The sequence below is a fragment of the Colletotrichum fioriniae genome (genome assembly GCF_027942845.1).
Source record: "Colletotrichum fioriniae strain IMI 355084 chromosome Unknown scaffold_12, whole genome shotgun sequence".
Lineage (NCBI taxonomy): Eukaryota > Fungi > Ascomycota > Sordariomycetes > Glomerellales > Glomerellaceae > Colletotrichum > Colletotrichum fioriniae.
In genome coordinates this window covers 147749-169466 of record NW_027076848.1, presented here as the reverse complement: position 1 = coordinate 169466, position 21718 = coordinate 147749, and the positions used below count along the sequence as shown (strand labels likewise).

General features: G+C 52.3%; 7 protein-coding genes and 1 non-coding gene across 8 annotated transcripts; 3 read left to right on the top strand and 5 right to left on the bottom strand.

Annotated features, from left to right (window-relative positions):
* Positions 1–1685: 1685 nt before the first annotated feature.
* On the top strand, positions 1686–3144 carry OPI1 (transcriptional regulator opi1; the record flags this gene model as incomplete). The annotated part of the gene is made up of 2 exons (XM_065758588.1): positions 1686–1824; positions 1880–3144. The coding sequence occupies 2 exons, from the start codon at positions 1686–1688 to the stop codon at positions 3142–3144; spliced, it is 1404 nt and encodes a 467-aa protein (XP_065612653.1).
* A 1777-nt stretch (positions 3145–4921) lies between these two features.
* N0V96_009248 (uncharacterized protein) lies at positions 4922–6437 on the bottom strand (the record flags this gene model as incomplete). Its single annotated transcript, XM_065758587.1, has 5 exons — positions 4922–5402; positions 5463–5487; positions 5539–5670; positions 5745–6285; positions 6429–6437. The coding sequence occupies 5 exons, from the start codon at positions 6435–6437 to the stop codon at positions 4922–4924; spliced, it is 1188 nt and encodes a 395-aa protein (XP_065612652.1).
* A 2306-nt stretch (positions 6438–8743) lies between these two features.
* N0V96_009247 (uncharacterized protein) lies at positions 8744–10322 on the top strand (the record flags this gene model as incomplete). The annotated part of the gene is made up of 2 exons (XM_053195875.1): positions 8744–8887; positions 8943–10322. The coding sequence occupies 2 exons, from the start codon at positions 8744–8746 to the stop codon at positions 10320–10322; spliced, it is 1524 nt and encodes a 507-aa protein (XP_053046608.1).
* A 280-nt stretch (positions 10323–10602) lies between these two features.
* N0V96_009246 (uncharacterized protein) lies at positions 10603–11172 on the bottom strand (the record flags this gene model as incomplete). Its single annotated transcript, XM_053195874.1, has 2 exons — positions 10603–11065; positions 11114–11172. The coding sequence occupies 2 exons, from the start codon at positions 11170–11172 to the stop codon at positions 10603–10605; spliced, it is 522 nt and encodes a 173-aa protein (XP_053046607.1).
* A 611-nt stretch (positions 11173–11783) lies between these two features.
* On the bottom strand, positions 11784–13325 carry N0V96_009245 (uncharacterized protein; the record flags this gene model as incomplete). The annotated part of the gene is made up of 4 exons (XM_053195873.2): positions 11784–11935; positions 11993–12700; positions 12747–13042; positions 13165–13325. 4 exons carry the CDS (start codon positions 13323–13325, stop codon positions 11784–11786), a joined length of 1317 nt encoding a protein of 438 aa, XP_053046606.1.
* A 1335-nt stretch (positions 13326–14660) lies between these two features.
* Positions 14661–14759, bottom strand: N0V96_009244. The gene has a single exon. It is a non-coding gene; the product is annotated as a tRNA-Arg (tRNA).
* Positions 14760–15074: 315 nt separating this feature from the next.
* LAC4 (Beta-galactosidase (Lactase)) lies at positions 15075–18328 on the bottom strand (the record flags this gene model as incomplete). Its single annotated transcript, XM_053195872.1, has 3 exons — positions 15075–16230; positions 16297–17686; positions 17749–18328. The coding sequence occupies 3 exons, from the start codon at positions 18326–18328 to the stop codon at positions 15075–15077; spliced, it is 3126 nt and encodes a 1041-aa protein (XP_053046605.1).
* A 1038-nt stretch (positions 18329–19366) lies between these two features.
* On the top strand, positions 19367–21527 carry N0V96_009242 (uncharacterized protein; the record flags this gene model as incomplete). The annotated part of the gene is made up of 10 exons (XM_053195871.1): positions 19367–19535; positions 19591–19631; positions 19692–19738; positions 19803–19973; positions 20027–20102; positions 20165–20234; positions 20294–20387; positions 20456–20771; positions 20830–21309; positions 21369–21527. 10 exons carry the CDS (start codon positions 19367–19369, stop codon positions 21525–21527), a joined length of 1623 nt encoding a protein of 540 aa, XP_053046604.1.
* Between the last annotated feature and the right edge of the window lie 191 nt (positions 21528–21718).

Here is a 21718-nt window from a genome sequence, read left to right as displayed (position 1 = left end):
AGGCACGAGGTACGTGACTACCTCGTTCCTCGCATTGTGAGCGTCGCCCCTTCCTGTCCCGAGTCTTTCGACCTCCCCCGTCCCCCATCGTCGCCCGTCCCGTCCGTCCATCCTCACCCTGGGTGCGCTCTGGTGCGGCATCATCCTCCCACCACAACCACATCCACCTCTTCTCTCCCACCCCCCGTCAATCAAATCAAGTAATTCATCAATCCGTCAATCCATCAATCCATCAATCACCCGTCACCCAAATCGACAGAACACCACCACCCCCGGCATACCTCCACCTTTCAGTATCTCTTCTCCTCGACATCTACTACGGTTCCTGGTCTCCCGCTTGCCGCACACACTTCAACTCTTACACTCACATACCTACACAAGCATTTTTCAAACACACGCAATCCTTTCCTCTCGATCGAGGTAACATACTACTTACCGTATAGTAATAATAGAGGTGCCCTCCAGAGGGTACACGCACACCAACCCTCCCCCCCAGCGCTACGCTCCGCGCTACTTTGCAAGATACACGGACCGGACTCATCCCACCACCACACGCTACGCCTACGATTAACACCACCATCCCTCCCTCGCTTCTCCAGATCCGCCCTCCACTCGGTCGTCCCCCGAAACCACATCTCCTGCCGCCTCGCTCCCTTGTTCGTTCGTTGGCTTCGAAATCCGCTCCGTCGTCCTGCCTGTCCTTCGCCACCTTTGACCCAAACCGTACTACATGAACCTCTCTCGCGCCGCCCGCAGCCACTTTCACCCCTTCGTCTGCTCTCCCTCACGTTCGTTCTGACCCGCGCGTCTGCACATTGCTGCACCGAGGCAGACTACAACATTCCCTAACGTCGGCTGGGAAATCTGCAAAAAAAAAAAAAAAAAAATCTCAGAATCACAACGGCCTCGGGACACGAGAGTCATATCTCCACTCATGCCAGTCCATAGTTGACCGCTGAGACAGCCGCGCCGGTCTCGCTCATCCCTCTCTTGCTGCTTCTCCGCCGACCCCCTCCCCGCGAAGTCTCGAGCCGCCGTCCGAATATACTTTGCGAAATGGATCTGAGCCAGAGCATGAGCCAGAGCCAAAATCACATGCTGCACGGGCCTGCGCCTGAAGACCGCCAGCTGCCACCATCCTCCTCGTTTCTCGCCCACACGCACCACATCCGCCCACCTTCTTCTGCTTCTGCGTCTACCTCTACGCCTGCTTCCGCTTCTATTTCCACCGCCTCTCAACCCAACAAGCACGTACTCTCTCACACTCGCTTTGATCCGACACACCTCCCGTCCCAGCTGCCTTCATATGCTCCCCCGAGCTATGCGCATACCCAATCCCACGATCCTAACCTGCTGAGGTTTCCCGACGCCCGACTACCGAGCTTGCACCCATTCTTCCCGCCGCCAAACACAATGATAACGTCGGTCACAACCTGCCATCTCTCTCATCCGTGACAGGTCCCCCGCCCCCGCGGTTCACTCCCATCGTCGCTCAATCTCAACCTATTGAAGCGCAGCAGCACCAACATCAGCATCACCAGCCGCAATCACAACCCCAATCAACCACATCCTCCCTGAAGCGGTCCTCGACGACAACAGTACCCCTCACCCACTGGCCGAGCCTCAACCCCCTCACGACGTACTATACACCTAGTCATGCCCAGTCCGCCGACTCGCCTGCGCGAATGGACCTCGACGTAGTTAGCAATAGCGCCATGAGCGCAGCGTCCCCAGACCGGTTTTACGAAGGACGCGCTGCCAGTGTCAGCCTTGACGACCCCGATGTGCGCATGGCAGCCGAAGCACTTGGGGATCTGCGAGCCGGTTCGTCATTTGCGAAGCCCTTTTTGTGCTTCAAGATGAAAGCTAACATGTCTAGACTTCATCAACTCCCCTCCCGCCCGTCACACACCCCTACCGAGAGCCTCGCCGGCCGTGTCAATCACTTCAAATCCACAACTCAAGTCTGAAGAACCCTTATTCTCACTTTTGACAACATCCCATCCATTACTCGCGACCACTATTGAAGGTGCCACGTCGGCTTACAATAACTCCAAAAACTTTTCCCCGAGATTCAAATCCAGCGCCGAATATGTAGAGGGTTACTTGACGCCCATTGCCAACACTGTCGGCACGGTTGGACGGAAGACAGGTGTTGAGGGTGGCGTACGCTGGTTCCTCGGCGCCGGTCGACGGCATCAGTCCAATGACATTGAAGCTGCCGACGGAGGGTCTCATAAGCGGCGCAAGGTCGATACGGGAGAAGACTTGGCTAGGCTCATGATCGATGCGCAGAGTAACATCATGCCTGACGTCGATTCTCCCCGTGATCCATATGTGTTCAAGCACGACCGCCGACTTTCACGAGCTAGCACCATTGATACTCTGCCAGCGTATGACGACTACCGATCCCCGGCCTACAGTGAAAACGAAAAGGCCGAGCGACCCACATCATCAAACGCAGCTTGGCAATCTCGTCTCATAATGTCAACCTCGGGTCTGAGTGTTGCTATGAGCGACGAGAGTCTCAGGAGCCTGAAGTACTGTCTTCGATGGCTGCGTTGGGCGAACGAGCATATTGGTGGGGTCATCAACAATCTCAAGACCACTCTTGAACAATTCGAGAAGCCGGGCCAACCCCAACAGGAAGAGCAGACTGCAGTCACCAGCGATGGCGACTACGTCATGGCTGACAGCCAACCCGAGCCAATGTCTGAACAGGAGCGTACAATCCTGGCGGCCAAGATTGCTTCGCTCAAAGGTGACGTTCTTAAGACACTACAGAATGTCATCGTGACTGTTTCCAAATACGCTGGCGGTGCCCTACCCGAGAACGCCCGTCTGTTGGTTCGCCGTCACCTGACTACTCTGCCACAGCGATTCCGTTATGCTAGCATGGTTGAACACCAACAGGCTGAGAAAGTTGGTGACCAGGAGGCGATGCGCGAGGGTGCCCATCGTGTACTTGTTCTTGCTAAAGAGGGTCTCGACATGATGTCGCAAGTCAGTGGAGTCCTTGATGGCACCATTGTCAGTGCCGAGGAGTGGTGTGAGAGGCTTGGGAAGAAGAAGCGGGATCAACGCGAGGCTGTCCTGCCGCAAACTCAACCTCAAGAGGGTGATGTTAAAATTGCCCTTGTTTGAGTGAGCAACGATTTCCTACGACATTGGTCCAAGAACCACAGATGACAAGGCGGGCGGGTCACTTTTTCCTTTTTTATCATCTCTTCCCAAAACCACCGAGTGGATGAATTGAACGGCGCAGAAATGGCACACGGAAAAAGAGAAAAACAAGAGCAAATCGTGGACGAAAATGCGCTGCCGTGGCAGACGCAAGACTAACAACAATGATACCAAACAGAGGACACCCTCATCACTACCTACTACTACTTCTCTACCAGTATACCATATCACATCCTACTACTACGACTTTTTCTTACAACTACAAAAACATCCAACACGGACAACCTTTTCTTCTCATTTTGTTCATTATGCTATGATTCTTGTCCATTTGGCAGTTCATCTTTGTTGCCCAGTTCTCAATGTGTCATTTTCTGGTTCACGGTATTAATGGGACGGTCTACAGAGTCCTGGGGCGTCTTCGTACTTGCACTCAGTTTCAAGCTTGGATTCGCTATGTACAGAGCTTGCGCATATTTGCACAAAGCAAGCCTATCTATGTGTCAAGAAAATGAACATTTGTCAACACCTCTTACTGAGTTCTCGATGATATCCGTGATTAGACCAAGTCAGGTCCCCTCCAAGGCTTCGCTGGGTCTGTTCATGACTGTGATAGCCTTCGGAGTCGCTCATGATTGCGACGAGACATGGTTCCGAAGCCTGTCGGGACGCTGCGTGCCGTCAAACGTGTCCCTCTTTGCTGGTCAAACATCATCTGATGATTCCAGCGCGCGGCAGAGTCCAGGGGTGTGTGCAACTCCAAACTCAGCAACGCAGTACCCCATGATGGGATTAACATCCGAGGATTGCGAATACGGTGACGGGAAGCATTTTGAGACCGATGTCCTTGGGGGTTCTACGAGGCGGAGATCAGTAGTCAAGCCCTAGATGGGTGCACGGAATCCGGGGGAAGCGCATTGATGTACCGGGCGGACCAGGCGATTGAAGGGCTATTCCGCAGCACCGTGCCTTTTTATTCTCTTTTCTGAGCTTCTGATAGGGCCAGACACGCGGCGTTCTCTCAACAACCCGTCCAAAAGTCCTTTTGAGCATTGCCCTTGGTCCGTTGTCGTGCCTCCCGTCTACGGAAGGATCTTAAATTGTCTAATTATCCTGTCCCAACCTCGGAACAATAAAAGGCTCTTCAGAATCCGGGACTCTATTCCCATCCGGTGACGGTGGATCATCGGATGCGGTTGATTGCACGAGCTTCATTTACCCTAGGCGGTATATTTCAGTACGTGAATCTTATGCGTACATCCTCAGGAGCTCGAGCCGCCGTGGTGGGACGAATAGACACGATTGCAAAAGCTCACTTCCAAGTGTATGGACAGTAAGGCTCGCCTCGTGGCATCGAGAAGTTCGACAGCGTGGTCGGCGAACATGTCCGAGTGGAAGGAGCACGGTGGCGGGGGTGTTACACAGTAAGCGAGACTGGAAACGCTTAGATAGACCTTCTTTTCTGGAGTCTGATAGGGACACATGCAATGGAAGTGAAAGTTCTGGGAGTAGGCTTCCGTCGATCTCGCTGGGCAGATCACGCATGAGATTACGCCAGCGGCCGTTCCACTCAGAATCCCTTGATACCCCTTCGATTGTTACCGTCAAATTCGTTGCAAGATTAGATATGGAGTTACAACGATGGATCAAATATTACTACCCCCGCTGACTCGAAAAGATACAACATTGCTTCAACTAAGCACCATTGCTCTCCAGACTGATCGAGAACGCCACGTTCAACTCAGGCTTTGAAAGAACCAACAAAGGCGTTGAAGTTATACTTCTGACAAGCACCGCTAATCTCCTTGCTGCTCGTGTCCCCAAGAATCGGAACCCCGTTCCGGGCAACCGAAAACTTCTGGGCACCAATACCCATGGTGAAGTTGGTGGTCTGTATCCCGGCACCGACGGGAACCGTGACCGGCGCCTGGCCTCCGCTGGTGACGGTGAGAGTGGCTGGCTGCGTGAGCATCGTGGCCACGAATACCACGTCGGCGAGATACTGGATCCCGTTGGGGGCGCCGAGGGTGTCGTTTGTGCATACCGTGTTCTTGGGCGTTGGGCGGTACCAGTAGACCAGCTCGTCGCTGACGACGGTGGGCTTGTCGGCGCCGGATTTGTAGGCTGCTATGTAGGGCTTCATTAGGGTGCGCCAGGCGTCGTGGGGGAAGCCGGTTGCCCAGGCGGAGGATCCGTCGTCGGAGTGGTTTGGTTGTGAGCCGCTTGAAGACGTCAGTCCTTTAAGCTTTATGTTTGTGTGAGCTGGATACAGGCTGACTTACGAGATGTAGTGACTTTCACCAAAGTCTGTCCAGATGATTCAGTCATGTATCGACAACAAGACGCAGCAAAACTCACCGTTCCAGCTAATGATCTCAACTAGCGCAGGTTTCATGACAAGCATCTGCTCCCAGCGAATGGTGGGCTGCTCTTCCGTGATGAAGACCCAATTCTTGGTGTTGAAGTGTGTGGAGAACCAGGGCGAGACCGCTTTGCTGTGTCAGTATACTGTTCCTACCTAAGTATGTAAGGCAGAGGAGAGAGATCAGAGCCCGATTACTTACGAGCCATGTACGGACGACTTCCCAAATTTGCTAGATACCGATCGTCCCAGATGGTCGTCATCGGACCAGGAATGATGCTATTCCCCCCATCCGTTGGCCACGCATACCACGAAAACGCGCCGTCGAGCCCCGTATTCGCAACGGAAAGCCATGCAGGATCCTGAATCATCGGGAGTGCAGTAAGCTTTTGTCCGGGTGGCATGCCATTCTTCACCGCGGTCCAGTTCATGTTGTCGCCGACAAAGGTGCTAACAATGGCGCCGCCGTCGTACCGCGCCTGGGCTGGGTGCGCGCTGTAGTTGCCAACGATGGAGGTGATTTCTGCGGTGTCAGCCGTGGACCAGTACGCAAAGTCAAAGGAGATGAAGACGGTGAAGTTGAGGTCTTGAGCTGCTTGGTAGGCGTTTGCGAGTTGCTTGGGGGTGTAGCTGTCGATGCGGGCTGGGGCGCAATTTAGGGCGAAGCCGTCGATGCCGATTTCTTTGGCTTGGGTCATGTCGAGGTGCCAGTCTGATATGGTGTAGTTTTCGACGATACCGAGCTATTTGAGTTAGAGAGTGATTTTTAGTTGGCTCGTCAACTTAGTGATGTTCTTACCATGAAGTGCGCATAAACTGGCTTCGTTGTTTGACCCAATACCGGCAAAAGCATCCACGCCAGCAAAGAGAGGTATATCTGAGAGACCGGTGCCATTCTGAAAGCCTGTCGAACGATCCTAAATGGCTCAATTAAATCCAAGGGCTTTTACAGATTGAGGTGTGCTATTTCGGTTTGGACTTCTCTCAATCCGATCCCTTCCAGGAGTGCACGTCCAGATCAACGATATATAACCAATGTCTGTCGTTCTGCCCTCTGATAGAGAAACAAGACTCAAACGTGTGACTGTACAGGCTCACAACAGAACCCTCAACAACTTCGTCAACCATCTTTGACGTTGAGACAACGTGACATATCGAATAGAGTGTGATGGTACAGCCTCTGAGTCCTACCACCTGCAGATGGGACGGAAGTCCGGGGCGGTCACGGCGCGGACTGCATCAATCACAAGTACAAAATGTAACCAGATTTTTAAGGGCCGAAAGTTCAACATCATCGGACACTGCGAGAATACTCAGCGGCATTTTGATCATTGGGGGAATAATTGAATTAAACGAAGATCTTGTTATTGGGTTGCCTTCAATGGAGATGCGCGCCTGCCGCCTGACATTTTTTCTTTCATGGAAGCTTCACCGTAACCACATATTGGTTGGAAAGTAACCCATGGAATGAACTCTTGAAAAAAAGGGCCGAAATCTTTCGATTACTCTTCCAGATGGGAGTTGTGTGCGTGGAGCTTCACGAGTGTAAAGGAGGCCAAGATCAACCTCACGATTGGGTGAAACAATGTTGGTAACTGCGCATCAAAGCTTCCCAAAAGAGAAGGTCCTTATCCTTAACATACACTATGCTCTAACAGATGCCATGAGATTATTTTCAAGACAGGGAATAGGGCAAAAGATCGTGGAGCTTGTGGCGGGTTCTCTGCGATATTTTGAGCGGCCTGATGAGTGTCACAAGATTGCAGCAAAAGAGGGTCACATCTCAAGGGCACCATCTCTACCAAATATTCAAACCACAAGATGATTTGTCGAAAAGTGGGCAGTCCTGACCGACTCAGTGTTTGCATGCTATGTGCTTACGTTTTACTGCAAGTCAGTGGTATTTTCTATGATGACCGGGCATAGTCTTGCAGATGATGACGGTATTTCATCACAATTTTATGCTGTACGCGGTCTTAGATCTTGGCCAGCTGTGATACTGTTTGGGCATGGAGATCCTGCATTTCTCCCATATGATACTATTTGTTTTCTCTTCTATGATCCCAACCCGACGACGCGGAGAGTTGACGTCGGTTTAAGGAACCCCCGATTTTCTCCGTTGCAATCATCCCATCTTGGGAGTATTTGGCGTCGGGATATTACCACCTGCAGGGAGGTCAACTACCGCAGTAGGGCTTGATTCTGATGTTGATTGGAGGGTCGTTCATATTTTGTGCTTGTGATTTGTCTTGACTACTCCGCACCGCCGGGTGTTGACACCAACCATGTGGCAAGCCGACGAGACATTCCGTCATGTGGTGCTTACTGACATCTGGCACGGTCTGGACACAAGTTTCCACCTTTTCCATATGCACCCCAGATAAATGACTCTGGCCAAGGGGACGTCAGTCGGGTTGTTGGGAGGGTTGTATTCGGAGACCAGCAGTCAGCGCGGGCCGAATGACATGGATTCTCAACTGCCCATTCAGCGGCCAAAGGAGGAAATAAGCATGACTTCAAAGATTCTAGGGACGGTGATTCGAGGCCCTGTGACATATGTGGTTGCCCATGATTTGTCGCTTGTGCGGAATGATGTATGAAAAGAGCAAACCCTTTTGTTTGTTCTCTCGAATTCCAACAAACGGAGATTTGTCCTCACTTCAACCCTTTTCTCCGAGGACAAGTATGTGATTAGAGGCTACATGTACCAGAGCAAGGCATGACTGCAACGTGACATAAGATTCTTGATGCCACTGGTGTTTTTGCTGCAGTTGACCGCAGGAAGGCTCTGTGCCTGATTATGCAAACTGCCGGCATCCCATGAGCAATTAGCCGGAATAAGAGGGTTGTCGATGTGGACATTGTGGCATCATCAGACTTATGGCAGACATACGATTCGGACCTTCTCTTTGAAGTGAGGTAACAGATCTGCGAAGCATCTCGGGCACAAAGTCGATATGCAGAGCTCCATGACATTGACCCTGGAATCATGCGGGATGCCAGTGCGGCCTGCCACGCTTGTTAGCGGACGGGAAAGAGCAGGGGAAACGGGAGAACAGACGAAGAAAGAGCCAAAGCGAGAGACAGAGCGCTTCGGAAGGCGCCAAGTAATCCGGACTTATAAAGAGGACTTTCTCGGTTTCTTCATTTCTCTTCTGTGTAACTAGCAGGCCCGGATTGAAGACATCACAACGATCCAGAATGATTTACACTCGTATTTTCAACGCCTTTCTGGCTGCGGCCATGCTCACTTTGGCCACCTGCCTGACGGTTCCATCCGCTCATGGCGACACTCTCAGTCTTCGCCAAGATAGTGGTGAGAAGCTTGTCTTTTGTCACTTCATGGTGAGTTTGAATTAATCCTCCCATATCTGTAATTCATGGCTGACAATGGTGAAAGATTGGCATCGTTGGTGCACGTAGCTCGCCCAGCGAGTACGATGCTGATATGCAGAACGCCAAGGCCGCTGGCATTGACGCCTTTGCTCTCAACATTGGCGTCGACCCTTACACCGAAGCCCAGCTCGACTTAGCTTACCAATCTGCTGCCAACAACGGCATGAAGGTCTTCATCTCCTTCGACTTCAACTGGTACCAAACAAGTGAGGCAACTCGCGTCGGCCAGATGATCGCCAAGTACGCCTCCCGTCCCGCTCAGCTCATGGTTGACGGCAAGGCGTTTGCGTCTTCGTTTGCGGGAGACGGGCTAGATGTTGGTGCTATGCGCAGTGCTGCCGGTGTACCCGTCTTCTGGGCACCCAATTTCCATCCGGAATTTGGCACTGACTTTAGCGTTATTGACGGTGCTCTCAACTGGCTCGGCTGGCCCAATAACGGACTCAATAAGGCCCCCGACGGTCGAGGCAACGTCTCAGTCCAACAGGGTGATGCGGCGTACACAACGGCACTCAAGGGCAAGCCGTACATTGCACCAGTATCACCGTGGTTCTTCACGCACTTTGGCCCCGAGGTCCCGTATTCCAAGAACTGGGTCTTTCCCTCCGATACCCTCTGGTACGATCGGTGGCAGCAAATTCTTTCACTTAAGCCACGCTTCCTTGAGATTGTGACTTGGAATGACTACGGCGAAAGTCATTACGTCGGACGTCTTGACAGCCCGCACGGTGATGACGGGAACTCCAAATGGGTCTACGGATTCCCCCACAACGGATGGCTCGACATGGCACTGCCATTCATCAAGGCGTTCAAAGCCGGCGCTAGTGATCCAAAGACCTACATCACTGAAGAAAAGGTGGTCTACTGGTTCCGTCCGACTCTCCGAGGAATCAATTGCGACGCGACTGACACTACAATGAGCGATGCCAACAACTCTTCTGGCAACTACTTCAAGGGAAGGCCGGATGGATGGCAAACCATGGAGGACAAGGTTTACATCGTGACGCTACTCAAGGAGGCCGCATCTTTGACCGTCAATGTTGCCGGCAACAGTCAGACTTTCCAAGCCCCTGCTGGTGCTGCCAAGTTCTCTGTTGATATGAAGCCTGGTACCGTCGCCTTCAATATGGCTCGCGGCGGGTCTTCCATTCTCTCTGGGACTGCTGGTATGCAGATTCTAGACCACTGCCCTTGTGGTATCTACAACTTCAATCCTTACGTCGGAACCCTTAAGGCAGGAAGCGCAGACAACCTTCTTCCAGCAGCTTATTCGTCCATCTATGCTGGTTTGAAGGTCAGCACTTGCGGGCCGAGTGGCATGAAGAGAACGGCGGCGCCGCTTGCTAATATGGTAGTTCCTGCAATGGCCACACCCACGGCCTAAGATGGCTTCATGTACCTAGTTTGGGAGGAAACGGAATGGTGGCGAATCGGATAGTATGGAGTTCAGATTGCCTTATGTATTTACTCATGCAGCACATGTTCAGGGATGAATCACACCAACAATTGCTTCCAGCTGTTTCTGTTATATTGAATGAATGGGAATGGCCATGTGAGAGTATGTAAAGAGATTCAAACAATGCGTGATCTGTAGCGACTGCGTAGTCCCTTTGCAGCTGCCCCTTTCCTCAATCATTTGTTGCCTTCCAATTTGCTTCCTAGATCTACTGTGCCTCCTTCTCAAGCACAATGCACTTGAGGCGGAAAGGTCTCAATCTGATCAACCCTTCCATATTTTGAAGTTTGTTTTCAATCTCCTTGTATGTCTCTGACTGATGAAAGGTGTTGTTTGCCTCAAGATTGGACCAGCCGACAAACGCTGTCAAGATGGAACCTGTCTGATTGGGATCTCCTCCCTTCACGGGGAAATTGTCTTGGACTCCCCAGCCATAGCTAGTGGCGGTAATCTCAGGCACTTGACCGAAGCCTTCCTTGAGGATTTTATGAAGTCGTGCAGTCGCCGTATCTTTTGCTTCAGGGTTAATGTCTGAAGGAAAGTAGATGATGTAGACATCAGTCACGGGGGACTTCAGTGCATCTGGGAAGCTTGGCGTGGCGGTGATATGCTTGCAGAATTCTCCGTATGTCAGAACTTTAGGCAAATCTTTGCATAGTTCCGCACCGTATCTGATATTCATCAGAACTGGCTCTTTGTGTGCGATAGTTTTGACTTACTCTTTGGCAAACTTCTCGTGGTGCTCAATCGAGTCCCAATCGAAGAAGCCCCAGGACATGGTTGGATCTTCAAGTTCGACTCCCAGAAATAACCGATGGGGAGCGCCAGGTGCAACGATAATCTTACGATAGACGCCCATATATATCTGCCCCTCGAGTGTGGACTCATCCATAATGCTGAGGCCGGGCTTGACGCCTGCGGCTCCAAGCTCGGTGACGATCATTGCAAAAGACTAGTGGATGAAGTGTATTTGGTGGATGCTTGGAAGGGGATATGCGACTAAAGATATTGAGGGTATTGAGCCAGATTAAGCCATGGCATTTCATCCCTTTTAAACTAGAAGCGAATAGTGGATGCCTGAGCTCGACTCGTCACTGCTTACGCAGGGTGCAGGCAGCGATTCCTGTATCTCACTCAGACGTATCAACGCTTCATTCGATGCCTGAAGTTTTGTACACTCAATGCGAGTAAGCGCACGCTGTCACATAATTCTGCGCTTGCAAGATGGCCATGAACCGAAGAGTTGATGGTCGTCTCGCGGCCTTGGGACTTCATGATGCAACCTATCGTCTTCAATCAGATCGCGCGATTACAATTCCTGTCAGCCTATTCTCACGCGCTGTATTCAATATCTCGTTGCTAAGCATGCATCAGCGTTACGAAAATTAATCAAAGCCCCAAGTCTCTGATGATGATCTCTGCAGCCTTCTCTCCCACAAGCAGTGCAGCATTATACGTATTAGCAGCAACTTGCTGAGCTGGCACGCTGAGATCCGCAATCTTCAACCCGGATACACCATAGACATTCAATAGGGGGTCAACTGTAACATTTGATGTCAGTACAAGGCTCAATCTTCAAGCTTAGCAGAACTACATACCAACTCCTCGGTTCTCTCGGGGCGCCATCTTGCAGGTACCAAGAGGATGCCTCGAGGTCCCAATGTTTTCACGGATGTACTGGACGATTGCAGCGTCGTCTTCGACAGAGTACTCAATCGAATCAGTGATCGGCCCTTCAGTCACCTGAATAACAGCGGCGCTCGATGTATTGGCGAACTTAGGGTGCCCTAATGCAAGCTCGCCTCTGAAGATTTCCATCCGACGAGCAATGGCTCGCTGTGTCTTGTACCCCCAGATATGGCTCTTCAGGTCAATGTCGTTCTCGTCAAGTAGCCAGCCAGTGGTAAAGTCGTACTGATCGTCGATACTTGGCCCAGTGACATGGACGTGTCCCCTCGCGTATGGGTATGTTACCCAGGGTGCGGTGGTAACATATTCGGCACCATCAGGAAGAGCAGCAGGGTCGCCGAAGTAGGCGTTGAAGAGTCCCATGATCATTAGAGGACGGTTGGGCGAGTCTTTGAAGTCCCTGTCCCAAGCAGCTTGAAATTCCGGTCCCAAAGCTGCAATATCAGTAGGAGACGGTCTGAACTTGCTAGAGGCATCGTGGCCGTTCCATCCAAGTTGCTTGTCGTCGGCGGCAATCATCGCATCCACGTCTCGCCCTCTGTCATTTCGGGCTATTCCGTTGATGGTTTCATTCTGGTCGAGGTTTGTGCGGTAGACGTACCCGACAAAGTGATGATCTAAAGACATTAGGAAGTATCGCCCAAAAAGTGAGATCAGACTTACCTTGAAAGTCATTGCCTACCCCATCGAGACTTTCGACAATCGGTATGCCCGCCTTTTCCAACACTGCAGGATCACCAACACCGGATCTTTCAAGAAGCAAGGGAGTTCCAAAGGATCCCACGGAAGCAACCACTAGCTTTCTCGCCTTGACCGTCGTCGTGCTATTATTCCGAGCATCCTTCTCGAATGCTGGGTTGGGTCGGATTTCCACCCCAGCGGCGCGGTGCTCTTCTCCCTCAAACAGGATACGGAGGACTTGAGTCTCTACGAGCACATGCAGATTAGGATACTCGCCACTTTGTAGAAGTGGGTGCAAGTAACGATGAGCGACATCTTGGCGACGACCGTCGGTAGGCGAGACATATCGATACCAGGGCCCGGTGCCATTGTTAGAGTGCAAACTTTGGAGATCTTCTACCTCTGACCAACCTGCTTCGATGGCCCCATCAATCCAGCCTCTTTCAGCTCGAGGCGCCTGGTGCGTTCCTTTTGATACATGAATCGGTCCATCATACCCGTGAGTAGATTCATTGGTAGTTGCGCCGTGATACGTTTCGACCTGGGGTATGTATCAGCCATTGTGAGTAATTTTAAGCAATGAAAAGATGGAAAAGTAAAACCTTTCGAAGAAGCGGCAGTAGTTCTTCTGCAGACCAACCCGACGTATTCCAGGAGTCAAAATCATCCCACTGCCCGCGAGTGTACACCATCCAGTTTATAGCTGATCCGCCCCCGAGAATGCCGCCTGTCTCAACCACTGGCTCACGATCCGCCAGCTGCGGCGACCTGTTGGCCTTCCAAAACAGAGCCGTATCGGAATCGGGCAGAGTATTCCGTTCGAATAGCGCCGGGTAGATGACATTTGTGACATTGAAGCTATCTTGGCCCTGCTCGACGATAAGAATCGACAACGTTGGGTCTGCTTCGGCGAGTCGTGAGGCAACAATGCTGCCAGCAGTGCCTCCTACGTTCCTCATAAGGATTTGAACACTAAGAAACACCTAGACCAGACTTACCTCCAGCAATTATGACGTCCACCTCTGTAAGATCGGGTGGAAATTTGGTATACAAACCTTCGGACACAGTCGCCAGCGCTATTGCGCCTAGATAGGCCATCTCTAGAGTTTTTAGTCTCATGGCGGTTCGTGAAGAACAGTTGAATGAATTGATTTGGGCTTTAGCTTTGCTGGTTTTTGTAGAAAGGAATGAACATTGAAGATTTGAAGAGAATTATCTGGCTGGTTGGTAGTCTAAGAACTAGAGAGAAGTGCTTGGCTACATGAAAGACATCCCGTTGTCGGCTGCTTCCACGATGAAGCATGCCTTCCAAGGCAAATGATCTCCTCAAAGACTTGGAAACGGATTTGAAAAAGCTCCGGTTCTAGGGTACGCCCAGGCGGACCGGCCCAGTTGTGTCGTATCGCAGAGGCGGGGGATGCATCCGACGTTGTAGGACAGGCTCCTAGCTTACTTGGCATGGCTACCAAGTGCATAGTGCCAGGTTTCCTGCTTGGATTCGTGGGAAGAGTTTACAAATGATATGCTAAGTCTAGAAATGTAAGTCGAATGCCACCTGCAGTAATGTCGATCGCCGGTCAGCGTCGCAACATCCCCGCTGTTGGTTTAAAGAACTAAAGGGTTGAGTCCGAGCAGACGAACAGCAAGCAAGCCCAGAGGTTTAGTCTTCAGCTTCTATCGATTGCACAATCATCCTGGTAAGAACATGCAATATTCGTATGCTAGGCGCTCATTGACGTTGCCCACAAGTCTGGATCGTTTCCTAGCTGCAAAATAGTGGTTCTTGGTCAAAAAACGACCGAGGGCCGCTAGAAACAGTCAGAAATTGTAATTATTCTTTAAGTTGACTCAAAAAACAAACAGTAAGAAGATCATTGGCGAGGGAAGCAAAACAATTGACCAGCCTGGGGGTCGAACCCAGAATCTCCTGATAACATGCTAAATCGTAGAAACGCTTAGTCGTAGTCAGACGCCTTGCCATTGGGCCAACCGGCCAGTTGTGATTTGACGGCTCCGTAAGCTGTCCTTGTAGCGCGCGGCTCTGTGTGCGCCAGGCCCACCGCGCACGAAAAGTCCATCAGAGCGGAATGAGAGGACGCTCTCCTCTCTAAGGATGACCTCCTTAGAGATGCGTGTTGCATTCTGAACGTTGACGAGACTTTGCGATTCCAAGAGGCTTGCAAGCGAGAGCTTGTTTGAAAGTCATAATCATTCATTTTCACTTCTAGCTCTAGCTGTCCGTGACATGTGTCCAGGTCTCAAAGACACCAGTGTAAACCATTCATCGTAACCCAAATCATCACAAAGTCATTAAAATCCGACTCTCTCTAACACAAATCCGAACTTGAACTCCCCGACATGCACCTTCAAGTCCTCCCTGACATTAGGACCGCAAGCGGCAGTACCAACACCAGCAACGCGTGCATCGAGACGCAGCAGCGTCGCATCTTCCTCAACGAGATCGCACGGGTGCGCGGCCTTGTGCACCGTCTCGGAAGTGTAGCGACTGACCTGGAAGCTGAACTGGCGCCACTCCTCCTCGGACCAGACAGCGGCGTCGGCCGGCGTTGCGCGCAGGCCGCGGCCATGGTCCTCGGTGAGTCTGACGTAGCGGGTTTCCAGATGGTTGCCGCCTTCTTGGGGCACCTCGTAGTGCTGGTGCAACTCCGGCACGGTGGCACTGAAGACGCCGAGGTGCTGGCTGGACTTCTTATCCGGGTAGGACTCGCCGGGACCCAGGGCGAGGTACTTGACGTTGTTGAGCGACTTGGGCAGACGCAGGTTCAAACCCACGCGGGGAATGTGGGTGGGCTTGATGCCGCGGGGCTTTAGGTCAACGGCGACGGTGAGGCGACCGGTAGAGTCGATGGTGTAAGTAGTAGTGGTCTCCCAACCCCAGTCGAGGACGCGAGGGGAGAGGTAGGTAGTTGTGATGACCTCAACCTTGTCGGCCGACTCGTTGATCTTGAATGACCGAAGGAAGCTGTCAAAAGCATCGACACCAAAACGAACCCAGTAAGGGGCATCATTTGGGTTGTCATTATCTGTAGGGGCGCGCCAAAAGTTGGGGATAATGGCCGCGCCAGTGGCTTCGTCCTTTTCGAGAAGAGGCACTCCGGCAGCAGTCCAAGATGTGATATACCCGCGAGCGGTATCAAAGGTGATGGCAAAGTCGGAGCCTGAGACGGTGGCCTTGGCGCGAGACTTTTGAACCTGCAGCTTGGAGGTGAGGGTGCTGTTGAGCAGCTTGGGGGCCGCCGCAACACCTGAAAGCTTGTGCTGGATCCAAGCGATCTCGTGCGAGGGCTCGGCCCAGTTGGTGGAGTCCTTGAGACTGAAGGTCACGGTGATGTAGACCTCCTTGTCGGACTTGATGTTTGCGAGGCTCGAGGGCAGGTCAACCTTGACGGTCTCGCCGGCGGCGATCTTGGGGATTTCGAGGTTTCCGGCAGCGATGAGGGCGGAGCTGTGTTACAAATCGTCAGTCATCTTGTTCCTAAAGATCATTAGGGCTTCCTCCAGAATGACTTACTTTTCGCCGAGTTCCTCAACCTTGTAGGTAGAGGAGAGGTGGTCAACGCCGACAAAGTCGTACTTGTTCTTGATGACAAGCTGGTTGCCCTCAACTGACAGCTGAAGGGGCTGATAGGCCTTCTTCAGCTCGATCAAGCCTGGAGTGGGATCGTGGGTGCTGTGAAGGAGACCATCCATGACGAAGGTGCCGTCGTGGGGACGCTCGCCAAAGTCTCCTCCATAGGCATAGTAGCCCTTACCATCAGCATCCTCCTTCCAGATACCGTGGTTCGCCCACTCCCAAATGTAGCCACCCTGAAGGCGAGGGAGCTTCTCAAAGACCTCAATGTAGTCATCGAGACCACCAGGGCCATTGCCCATGGCGTGACCGTACTCGCAGAGAACAACGGGCTTGTCGAAGCTGCCGTCCTCCTTGACACCCTCAGTCTCAACCAGCTTGGTCAGGCGGTCGATGGGAGGGTACATGTAAGAGTACATATCCGCAGTCTCGGCCTTGACATCGCCTTCGTAGTGGACCGGGCGACCAGAATCGAAGTTCTTGGCGTACTCGTACATGGCTTTGTGGTTCTCGCCGTAGAAGGCTTCGTTACCAAGCGACCACATGATGATACTGGTGTGGTTCTTGTCGCGCTGAACCAGCTGAACCATGCGGTCGAGGTATGCCTCGCGCCATTCGGGGTTCTCGCTGGTGTACTTTCCGGCAAGGGGGAAGGTAATAGCCTTGCGCGCCTCGTAGTCTGACGCCTCGTCGACGTCCTGGGGGCGTGCAACAGCATCGTAGAAGCCGTGGCACTCGAGATCGGCCTCGTCCATGACCCACAAGCCGAGCTCGTCCGCAAGCTGGAAGACTCGGGGATCAGGCGGGTAGTGTGAGCAACGCAGAGAGTTGATGTTATGGTTCTTCATGATGAGGAGGTCGCGCTTGGCGTACTCGATGGGGACAGCCCGGCCGAATTTGTTGTGGTGTTCGTGTCTGTTGACACCTCTGATGCGAATGGGAGTACCGTTGACGGAAATCAGACCGTTCTTGAGCTCGACCTTGCGGAAACCAATGTTTTGGTAGATGGCATGGGAGCCCAGGGTGATGTCAACCCGGTAGAGGTAAGGGGTCTCGGCAGTCCACTTCTTGGGGTTGGTGACAGGAATGCTGATGTCGACCTTGGTGTTATCGGCAGTGACCTCTGCCTCTTTGGTCGCAATGACAGCACCGCCATTCTTGCCCAGCTCGCTGAGAGTGAGCTTGACGGTGCCCTTCTCGGCGGTCTTGACGTCGACCGTCGCCAGGAGAGTCGCGTCTTCGTACTTCTCGTCGAGATCAGTGCGGAGGAACCAGTCCTCGATTCTTGTTTGCTCGGGCACGGCGAGGAGAGTGACATCGCGGAAGATACCTAAATATTGGCTCGTTAGATGGATACCCAAGCTAGCTGGCGACGAAGAAGTATCCACTTACCTGAAAGCCACCATTGATCCTGGTCTTCGATGTAAGTTGCGTCAGACCACTGGTACACTCTCACAAACAGCTCATTGGGTCCATCCCTCTTGAGGATGCTTGTGACGTCAAACTCGGACGCGTTCCGCGAGCCCTGAGCGAAGCCAATGAGCGTGCCATTGACCCAGATGTGGTATCCGGAATCAACGCCATCGAATCTGAGGCGCAATTGCGACTTCTCATCCCACGTGGAAGGGACGTGGAATGTTCGTCTATAGGTGCCCGTAGGGTTCTCGCTGGGCACGTATGGCGGGTTCACTGGGATAGGGAACTGTGTGTTGGTATACCACGGGAAGCCGTGTCCCTGAAGCTGCCAATGGCCAGGGACGTTGATGGTGCCCCATTCATCCTCCTTGTCTTCTGGCAAAGGTGCCTCCTCGGGAGTGCCGGCCATGTGGAAATCCCAAACGCCATTGAGGAGGATGGACGTCTCTGGGATGAAGTATGCGCGCGGAGGAAGGGTGTTGCGCCTGAAGACGGAGGGGTTCTCGTAGTCGTGAACCCCCTCCTTGGCCTGGAGAGACAAACTTTGAGAGACCATCGTGGCGGTTTGGAAGAGGGGTAACGATGGGCTGAGACACGGATTTGGGGTGGGAGGAGAGAGGAGAGAGGGAATGTGAAGAGAGAGAAACAAGAGGGTACAATCAGTTTGCTAGCTACCAAGGTCCAGTCGTTATTTATTCGTCCTCACTTTCTCCACGCGAAGTAACACGTCGGACGCAAGGCCGAGGGAAACGCCAGAAATAATCTGCAGACTGCAAGCACTCGTTCCCTCTCGTGAAGCTCACTCAAGTTTGTCCCGCCATATGACGAGGGAGCGTGGGGCAGAAAGACTGGAGCAGTTTCGGGGTAGCTCCGAGTCAGGTGGTGTCGGTGTAGTACGACCCCGAGGCCATCCTAATCCTGACGCTTCTTCAACTTCTCAGAGAGTGTGTGAGAGAGAATCTTGTCTTCCTAGAATCCCAGCAACTCCTAGCAACTCCGCACCACGAGGACGCAAGAGGGATAGTCTCCCCCAGCCCCGTGTGGTTCTGATTGGGTCCGGGGAAGTCGGGGCCGGCCCCGCACCTCCATCCGGATACAAGCCGGTCTAAGTTGATGCAACGTCTGACAACCCTGCCAGCCATTTCCACCCTTTCATCTGCTCTCCCCATGGGCCCCATCTCTTGGATGGACGGAAAGTTGTTGTGTGTCTGTTACCCCGGATTGACATTGTCTAGACCCCAGCTAACGTTGACTGAAAATTGCAAGCGCGCCCGTGGTGTTGGCTCATGGCTGATGGTCCGTCGTGTCACCCCAGGTTCTTTCGTATTTTCTGCCTCCTGGGACCTTCGTTTGGGTGGTATGATGGCCCGAATGCGGGGAGAAGATTTTGTCTTCTGACGGGCTGCAGAGAAGCCTGAGAGTCTGCAGCCAGAACATTTAAGACGGCCGTGTTATCGCCCTCCATTCTTTCGTCTCCATCGATGATACCTTTCCAAGGCTTCCAAGACCTCCATCTCTCCACCGTTCCACTGTTCCTGAATTCTTGGTCCACCCCTCCCGAGCTGTATTGCTTGTCTGCAGTCCATCCTCCACCATGTCCGACGAGAAGACCGATCCCACGGTCGAGGGCCATGCTGAGGAGCGCCGTGATGATGCCGCCGCCGAGATCGACACTGCCGTCCACATTGCCCATCAGACGCAGTCTGGCGCTTATTCTCCCTGGACGCCGCACATGTTTCGACTCTACGCCGTCCTCTTCATTGGTTTGTGACTTGGTGTTTCTTATTAGTATTGGTCTACTAACAACAATTTCGCCAGCTTACCTTAATGGAGCTCTCAACGGTTACGATGGTTCCCTCGTAAGTAAACCCTAAATCTGAGCATCATCATCATCACCATCTAACGAAGCACCTTTGAAGATGGGAGGTTTGAACGGATTAAAGTCCTACTTGAACTACTTCCACAAGTGAGTAAATCAAGGAGCCAAACTCACTTAGCATTTGATGACAAAACTGACGCCAATCTGGCAGGGAAACTGTTGACGAGAGCACCGGAATCATCTTCGCCATGTACAACATTGGAAGTGTCGCCGCCGTTTTCTTCACCGGACCTGCAAACGACTTTCTCGGTCGCCGATGGGGCATGTTTATCGGGGCTGCCATTGTCATCATCGGCACTTGTGTCCAGGCCACGACCAAAACGTACAAAGACCTCTTCAATTCGATGGTCGCATACTGGTGCTAATGATTCGCAGTTCTGGCCAGTTCCTTGCCGGACGATTCGTTCTCGGATTTGGTGTCAGTTTCTGCTGCGTCTCTGCTCCGACCTACGTAAGTTTGATGAATTGCATTCTCTTTAGTGGGACATGTCAACTAACATGCCGTGTGTTAAGGTCTCTGAGATGGCACACCCAGCATGGCGAGGAACCATCACTGGCGTCTACAACTGCACTTGGTACATTGGTATGTCTACCCTATTCGCTTGCACATCCTCTTACTCCAGGTCTAATCACTACACACAGGCTCAATCATAGCTTCCTGGGTTATCTATGGATGCGCCTACATCGATGGCGGCGAGGGCACCAGTGCTTGGCGCCTGCCCATTTGGCTTCAGATGTGAGTCTCTTCGGCGAATCATCTTCTTCGCGTGATTCATTTCCAGGCACTGATATATTTATCTACAGGGTTACCTCTGGCATCGTTTGCGTTGGAGTCTTCTTCATCCCCGAATCTCCGCGGTGGCTCATGGCGAACGACAAGCACGAAGAAGCCGCAAGAGTCCTTGCCAAGTACCATGGCGAGGGCTCCATCGACCACCCCATTGTTCAGCTTCAACTGAAGGAGATGGTCTCTCAAATCAGCACAGACGCATCGGATAAGTCCTGGTATGATTATAGTGAACTCTGGAGCACCCACTCCGCCCGTCGCCGCCTCATCTGCGTGTTGGGCATGGCGTTCTTTGGCCAGATCAGTGGTAACAGCTTGAGTTCTTACTACTTGGTAATTTCAAGCTCCCTCCCCTTCCATAACTTCTACATGGCTAACATCACGATGCTAGACCGTTGTATTGAAGAACGCCGGCATCACAGACGAGAAACGTGTTTTGGCATTGAATGCGATCAACCCCATTCTGTGCTTTTTCGCATCTCTCGTCGGAGCTCGTATGACGGATGTTGTCGGTCGCCGACCCCTGCTGATTTACTCCATCATCTTCTGCTCGTTCTGCTTCGCAATCATCACTGGAACCTCGAAATTGGCAACGGATGATGCTAGCAACGTCGCTGCGGCCAATACCACCATCGCCTTCATCTACATCTTTGGAATTGTCTTCAGCTTCGGCTGGACTCCTCTTCAGAGCATGTACATTGCTGAGACTCTCAGCACATCGACCCGCGCCAAGGGTACTGCCGTCGGTAACTTTGCCAGTGCCGTCGGAAGCACCGTTATCCAGTACGCTAGTGGACCGGCTTTCCTCAACATCAAGTATTACTTCTATATTGTCTTCATCTTCTGGGACCTCTTTGAAGCAGTCATCATTGTAAGTGTTGCATTATTCTTAAGCCGACTGTTGCCTGAACTCCGCTAATGAAGTACTAGTACTTCTACTGGCCCGAAACCAAGGATCGCACGCTTGAGGAGTTGGAGGAGGTCTTCAGCGCCCCGAACCCTGTCAAGAAGAGCTTGGAGCCTCGGTCGGCCGAGACTGTCTTGAAGACTATGCAGGTCGGACAGGATGAGAAGGCGGCGTATGTCTAGTAAGGTAGATATCTGTACCGGGCCGGGCTTGGGCGGCATTTGTGGGGCGATACCGGTCCGGACGCCGGGCCTAGCGCTAGGATTCTCCTGCATTTGCCGTCTATCTCGCTGTCTAAAGACTTAAATCAAGATGGGTTCTGATAAACGTTCTGATGATCTGCAGTGCAAGTATTCCATAATGTGTAAAGGGC